Consider the following 8484-nt stretch of genomic DNA (forward strand, 5'->3'; position numbering starts at 1 on the left):
TTTAAGACCCCATATATAGGCATCACATTCTCTGGCTGATAATTTGCAATAGAGGTGCACGGTTTAGATATTCATTTATCTAAAGAATATGGTAAAAACAGGTTCACACTGTATATAACGGCACCGCACGATATTTGGAATATTTGTGGTTATTTCCTCATTCTACGGCTGAAATACCTGTTTAAAATGTAACTTTCTCAAATATTAAATAATAACTGCTATTTTGAAAGGTTTTGTTTTCTTTATGCTTTACGCAACTACTTATTAAATTAAAGGCAGAACCTTGACGAACTTCAAGCTTAAGCATATCAACCCAAAACAAAACGACCAAATCAGTCGTAAAATAACTAGCCCATTAAAGGGCATTCGTGAAAGTAACATATCGTAGTATATGATAAATTTGTTAGTGTAACTATGTATTTGAATAACGTGCTCAGTCGTTGGAAACAATGACAGAAATTTATTAGTTTTGATAATGACAATGTGAATTTTCACACATCAGCTTTGGATATTCGATGTTTTCGTAAGGCCTCGTATAACTGAAACACCTGCTATTTGATTTTTTTTTTTTTAATTATTGTGGCATTTTTCAATGGATTTTTTGTAAATTTTGCAAATTCCTTCCAAATATAGGAGGGTATTAAAAGATCGATCCGGCTTAGCTGCGTTTTGCTCGATTTTTTTTTAATTCGATCTAAAAACGATGGGTTCATAATCTTGATTTTACTTAAAGTATCGGACTGTAATTTTATCATTTTATATCAGATTGTGTAGTGGAATTTATAGAAAAAGTAAAAAAAGAAATATTGTCTTTTTTTATACATTAAATATTTTTCACTTACTCCGATTTTATTAAAAGATAACAACATTTCGTTTTGTTTTCAACTTCAAAAGTAAATATGTACAAGTAATTTTAAAATAATATACGTTAAAGTATTTTAAATTAACGCAGCAATACAATAACTCACATGTATTTATTACGAGTTTTTAACACATTTACACCGAAAGCAACTTCATTTATTTATGATAATGTTTTATTAAAAGTAAGCATCTCTAATAACAATAAAATGCAAAACCCAGTTTTGTTTATGGCCTATGCCGGCCAATTGTATAAGCAGCCATTTACAATGTTGGCAAAATATTGACTTCTATATACTCCAAGACGTCTTTGATGGCATTCTTTAAGTTTTCGTTCTACAATGAAAGAAGAATAAAGAAATCTTATTTATATATATGTAAGAAATTATATAATCAATTTTTGACGATCATTTGGATTTAGGTAACCTACTCCAAAAAAGTTGTTATTCCCGGGGCACAAATATGAGGACAAATAAGTAGCTACACTTTTTAGTGTCAAAATATTTCCTAATAGTAGAGCATGAGTGAAAATGGAAAAAATCGGTCCCCTCTTTTTGATTCCCCAACCACAAAACTTAAATTTTTTCGAAAAAAAAATATTACAATCTCGTATTGAACGTAGGGAGTCTATATCTGTAAAAGAGGAAAATGTTTGTACGTTTGTTTGTTTGTTTGTAATTTATGGACTCGAAAACCGCTTCACAGATTTTCCTGAAAATTTCCAAGTATACTACAACATCGCCTATATACTACAACATAGGCTATATATATATTTTTAAAATTCCACTCGGAACTGGAGATATAGCATCAGAATCGGAGGTACCTCCCAAAAATTTGGATTTTATATGCACATATCTATTGATCGATTACAGATTTGATTACAGGATTTGATTAGAAAATATATTAGTCATTTTATATGGAAATCGGTTCAGATTTGGATATAGCTTTCATATATATTTTCGCCTGATTTCATGTATTTGACGCATTAAATACGCTGTGTATGTTCAATTTCAATGAAATTTGAAATGTGTGACGGGATTTGATCAGAAAATAAATTTGTCAAATTATATTTAAATCGTTTCAGATTTGGATATAGCTCCCATATATATTTTCGTCCGATTTCACATATTTGATGCACCAAACACGATACGTATGTTCGGCTCCAATCAAATTCGGCAAGAGTGACTAAATTTGGTACAAAAATAAATTTGCCAAATTATATTGAAATCGGTTGAGGTTTGGCTACATCTCCCATATATATTTTTCGGCCGATCTCATGAATGTTATGTACCAAACACTATATGTATGTCCTATTCCAATGAAATTCAGAATGTGTGGCGGAATTTGGATACAATAATAAATTTGACAAATTAATTAGAAATCGGCTAAAATTTTGATATAGTTCCCATATATATTCTCGGCCGATTTCGCATATTTTATGCACCAAACACGGTATGTACCTCCAATTTCAATGAAATATGGAAGGTGTGACGGAACTTGGTGTAAATGTAAATTTTGTCAAATTATATTGAAGTCGTTTCAAATTGGAATATGATTTTATTAAGAAGCATTGACCCACAACACCTTTGCAATGGTATAAGACTAACAGTAAAGAAGTAAAAAAGCAATAAGTTCGGCCGGGCCGAACTTTGAATGCCCTCTACCATTTGGAACGAATTTGGCAATTTTCAACAAAATAAAATCCGTTAAAAATTGTTTTAAAATCTTAAAAATACCGAATGTATACGAAGACGTCGACCTGCACAGATAATCTTTTGTCATAGGCTGTAGTATGCATTACGAACTTCAAATACCAAATTTGAACCAATACCGGCGAATAATGTCTCTAAAATCATCAAAGTACCGAATATCGGGCGGTACCGTTATATGGGGCTGTACCAAAACGTGAACCTACATTTTTCAATACTAAAAGTCCTGCAGACATAATATACATTTGAGTAAAATTTTATCAACACAGACTGACAGACGGATAGACGGACGAACATCGCTAAATCGACATAGAGTTTTATGCTGATCAAGAATACATATACTTTGTGGGGTCTAAAATGTATATTTCGAGGTGTTACAAACGGAATGACAAACTTAATATACCCTCCATATTATGGTAGAGAGTATAAAAACTACACAAAAATTTAATTGAGGGTATGATTGTTATTGGGAAGTATGTTGCTACGTCGAATTCTCTAATTGCAACAGAAATGCCTTTCAACTTCAAAAGATTGCAATTTCCGGCACGCTTGGCATTTGCTATGAAATAAAAAAATCCGAAGGACAATTTCTTCATGTTTGTGGACTAAATGTATCATGTTCCTGCTTTTCACATGGTCAGCTGTTGTTTGTTTACGCATTAAAGTATTACAATAATAACGTTTTTAAAAAATCTTGAATTTGTTTTATTTATATTTTTTAACCAACAAATATTCATAATTAAAATTTTGAATGCAATAAAAGCGAAAGGAGTAGGGAAGAGCGCCGGGTTCAGCTAGTACACTATATAGTTCATAATGGGCTAACGGAAATGGGCAATTTTGATCCACTTATTTTTGTAACGGATTCCCATATTATTGTTAACGTTAGGTCAGATGTGAAATTTTCGATAAATCAAAGATATATCTCATATAAAACGACTGAAGAAGCTGTTGAAGAACAAGGTGGATGGATGGACACATATAGGCAGATCGACTATGCACCTCTAAATATTTTTAGTTATTTTTTATGCTCTCCATGATAGGAGGTGTATTAACTTTGTAACTCAGTTTGCAATGTTTATATCTGTAGCTTCTAGTACCTCACTAGGTACAAGAAGGAGTGGACCAATGTTGCCAATCTCCGAACTCGATCTAAGTCTGACAATAAAATAACGGCGTTTCACAATAATATTTGGATATAGTCGTATATTCCTTTCGACAGCTATCATGCGCAACATCCAGCTAGACAGATGGACGGACGGACACCACTAGATCGACTCCAAATGTCCTGAAACGGACCTAGGGTCTAAAACAGTTATTTCGATGAGGCAGGTTTTGGCCGTATCAAATGATATATACCCTCTGCAGCCATATGGCTGAGGATATAACAAACAAACACATGTTATAGATAAATTTTGAATATAATTTTATTAAAGAATATTATAGTTTATTCTTATAGGTATAGAGATATTTTTCTGCAAAATATTTCTCCTTTTGACACCATCTGCTTAAAATAAAAATATATGTTACTTTCAGGCGTCAAACCACAAAAAGGCCGAGGAAGCATTGTTCAGATTTTTTTTTTTTTTTTTTTTGGGAACTATGATGCAACCCTTTTTTATGCAATGAAAATGAAGATTTATTTTCTCTCGAATTTTATAATAGAAACTAGCTAAAACCGATGAGCTTCGCCACACCTTATGATTTTATATGCATACAAAATTTTATATGCGAATGTATGTTGGTTTAAAAAAATAAAACTAATTCAAAAATTTAAATAAAATATTGTTATACTTAAATGTGCAAATAAACAAATAGAACACGCGTTCTACCAACGCGTGAACATGACAAGAACAGCTGACCATGAGAAAAGCAGGAACATATCGTGCATGCCCGAAGGATTAGTCCTTCTGTCCAAATTCCAAATTCAGCCATATATTCAGAATTTCATTGGAATCGATCATATCAGAACCGATTTGAATATAATTTGACAAATTTATTTTTGTACCAAATTTAGTCACTCATGCCGAATGTCATTGGAATCGGAAATACATATCGTGTTTGGTGCATCAAATGTGTGAAAGCAGCCGAAAATATGTATGGAAGCTGTATCCAAATCAGAACCGATTTCAATATAATTTGACAAATTTTTTCTGATCAAAATTCCGTCGCACATTCCAAATTTTATTGAAATGGAACATAAATATCGTGTTTGGTACATCAAATTAACGAAATCTGTATCGATTCAAATCTGAACCGATTTCAATATAATTTGACAAATGTATATTCGTTTTAAATTCCGTCACATATTCCTAATTTCATTGAAATTGAAGATACAAAGTGTGTTAGGTGCATCAAGTATATGAGATCGACCAAAAATGTATATGGGAGCTATATCCAAATCTGAACCGATTTCAATATAGTTAAGCCAAAAAAAATCTTACACAAATTCCATCACACATTCTAAATTTCATTGAAATGTGGCTTACACAGCATGTTTAATGCAGCAAATACATGAAATCGGACGAATATATTTATGGGAGCTATATCCAAATCTGAACCGATTACAATATAATTTGAAAATTCATTTTTGTTTCCAATTCCGTTACGCATTCCAAATTTGGAGACTGTTATCTGTAATCGATCAATAGATATGTACATATAAAATCTAATTTTTTGGATTCTGATGCTATATCTCCAGTTCCAAGTGGAATTTAAAAAACATTATGTAGCCTATGTTACATTCAGGAGATGTTGTTGAATACTTGGAAATTTTCAAGAAAATCTTCAGCGGTTCAGGGGTTTTCGAGTCCATAAATTACAAACAAACATTACATACAAACATTTTCCTCTTTAATAGATATAGATTGGATTTTAGTCATTGACGTCATCATCTATAATCATGCTGTGTATGAGATTTTTGCATAAACTTCTGCAAAATACTTGCGATTATGTAAGATTAAAAATTTTGATGTCTACTACGACCTATAAAAAATTTGTTATATCTTATTATTAAAATCAGTAACATAGCATACCTAAAATTAATGAATTTCAATGAATCTTAATTCGAAAAATGTCCAAAAAGTTAAAGAGGGGGAACTTTCTCCCTCTATTAACTCTCAAAAGGCAAATACACGCTGCATCCATATTTACTTTATATTTATAATCTACTGAAGGTTTGCTGTAATTATTAGAAAAAAAAAATACAAGTAAGCAAAGCCGATGGTCGTGCGGGGCCGACCATATAATACCCTACAATACCACAATATGTTACAAGCATCTTTATGTCCAAATTAGTTTTGAAAATTATGTAACGGAGCACTGCCCAGATATTACCCTTAGCAGTTGCCCAATATTTACGAACTCCGTCGTGCTGTTAGTTGTTGTGGTACATTTTACAGCTAAATATAATCATACATTTTACAACTAAATATATCATCCAAACTGCTAAAACTCTTCTCTGTCATTAACACCCTTCTCGGGCGGGTCGATTGGCTTCAATTGTGTGATCAGGAATTTGTTTCTGTTATTTGTTAATTTGAACCCCTAAATATTTTACGATCATCTCCAAAAGGAAGAGGCCCCTCTGTATCTCTAAATTTAGACTCATCTATATGATTTGCTTGTCTACGATATTTGGCTATATTAGTCAACGAAATCAGCATAAAAAACCAGAATTTCGCTATTTTGGGTATTTCGGATATCGCCTATAAATTATTTTCAGCGTTTCGGTAGAACTGAAATGTTGGTATTTTTCACTTCCACTCACACTTTCAATATATTGCTGGCATCTTTTCATGCGATAAAAAATATGAAAAAATAAAAAAAAAATGTCACAAAATACTATAAAATCTATATTAACATCATTATTGGATCTTTTTATGCGATTGACAAAATTCGTCAAAATCGGTCCAGCCATTCTTGAGATATAAGCATTCTAGCTAACATCCCCTTCCTTTGTATACACACATTGTACATATTTCGCTATATGTATTCGATATATTTACCATCGGCATCTACGTAACGATCAGAATTGACCTGTTTGATTTCGCCGGGATTAAAAATATTCGCGGTTTAATGGAGAATTTGACTTTTATTTTACCCAAATGTTATGGTCTATTTCACCCACTAAATAATACCCGATGACCATAAAAATTGGAAGGCTTCTGACTAGTCCTAAGCTCTAGCCCCATGCTAACTTCCTATAGAGCAACTGCAAAATCAGGATATTTTCAGTTCTTGGTCCATTTAAACCCCTAAATATTATGCGATCATCTCCAAAAGCCATAGGCTTCTCTTCTGGCCGTAGCCCCACATCTATTCTAAATTTCGTGAAGATCGGGCCATGATTGCAACCTGTAGAGTGATTACAAATTTACATGTACAGACGGATAGATGGACGGACGGACATACATAGCTAGATCGACTCAGCTCGGCGAGAAATGAAGATCCATAAATACATTCCTATGTGGGAAACCAATATTTCGAGGTGTTACATAATTTTTGGTCCAATCAAAATTATAATACCCCCAACACATATCGTTGTAGGGTATAATTAATATCGTCAGACATTGTTTATGAATAGAGAATGTAATGTGCGGGTTTAACTTTTAGTATCCTCCACTTTCAAACAAACATATTAAATAGCCTACTTGATATTCAAATCAATTTTCCAGTTGACGTCCTTAATGGTGATTTATTTGAAGTATATGCAATAGAATTGACAATTTAATTGTTGACAATTTTTCTAAATCCGATAAACAGTAGACGACTAATGGTCCTCTTTTGGTTATAATTTCATTGCATAAAAATAGAAATATGTGATCCTACGATATGACGCAGAATGCCATAAAATTACCATTATGGATTGATATTCCATGTTCAAATACAATTCCATCTGCTGAAAACTAGATATACCAAATAATCTAATTCTTTAAAATGCTAACTACTCACATTTGATTTATCTTTTCGATCCGTAACAGAGTAATCGTAACCCCTGGCCTTATCATATTCTCCATCAATGTGGGCATCACTTTCTTCACTACTCGTCTTAGTTGCAGTATCACTGTCACCCGTTGTGCCATCTTCTCCATTGTCGGCAGGTGGTATATAAGCTTTGCCATGTCCATTATTACCACTGAACAGCTGATTTTCATTAACAAAATTAAATTGATGGCTTTCATCGCCATCCCGCAGCCATTCAAATTTTATGATTTGCCAGCCACTGCCTTCGTAATTGAAGTCGACCATGAAGCGTAGGCGATCTTTGTCGCTCAAAGGCAAAATACCAGGACCACCATCGGCCTTGACAACGAAAATATTGCCACTGGCATCGTGTACATATTTTAGGCCTCGATCACCATAGCCGCCATCATAGGGACGATGAATATGTACATATTTGCCGCTATCGTCCGGCGTCCATTTGCCCCTTAGGCCTCCATGTAGTTCTGGTACATAACGTCCTGGTTTGATTGTTGTGCTGGTATCCTGTGGCAAGGTCTTGGTAAAGTTCAGCAATGTTGCGATCACAATGATTTGTATTGAAACTTTGTATCCTTGAAATTGTGACATTTCCACTTCAGTAAAATCGAGATTCAATACTAGTTTTAAAATTGTTTTTTCTAACAATTATTTTATTTAAATTTATAAAAATGTGTGAATGCTATACGTTGTACCTGAAGACTATTTCACAATTGTTTCATAAGTAAAGATAACACTATGGATTTTTCAGCGGTTATCAAAACAACTTCTGTGAAAAAAACATGTCAATATTTTTATCAATTTTATTTGGTTATTATTACAATTGCAGCTAAGCGTTGACGAATGTCTGGTATGTTATTTTTACTTTTACCCTACACTAAACAACATCAGCAAGAGAGGGAGACACTGGTTTAAGGGAAGACTTTAACTGTAATGT

The 8484-nt window shown here is 33.0% G+C and overlaps 1 protein-coding gene across 1 annotated transcript; it reads right to left on the minus strand.

Moving 5' to 3' along the window:
• Positions 1-926: 926 nt before the first annotated feature.
• LOC101895045 (hypothetical protein) lies at positions 927-8247 on the minus strand. Its single transcript, XM_005187348.4, has 2 exons — positions 7521-8247; positions 927-1194 (listed from the first exon to the last, which is right to left on the minus strand). Exons 1-2 carry the CDS (start codon positions 8136-8138, stop codon positions 1123-1125), a joined length of 690 nt encoding a protein of 229 aa, XP_005187405.1. The 5' UTR covers positions 8139-8247; the 3' UTR covers positions 927-1122.
• Positions 8248-8484: the final 237 nt, after the last annotated feature.

Source organism: Musca domestica, unplaced genomic scaffold (genome assembly GCF_030504385.1).
Source record: "Musca domestica strain aabys unplaced genomic scaffold, Musca_domestica.polishedcontigs.V.1.1 10, whole genome shotgun sequence".
NCBI classification, from domain to species: Eukaryota; Metazoa; Arthropoda; class Insecta; order Diptera; family Muscidae; genus Musca; species Musca domestica.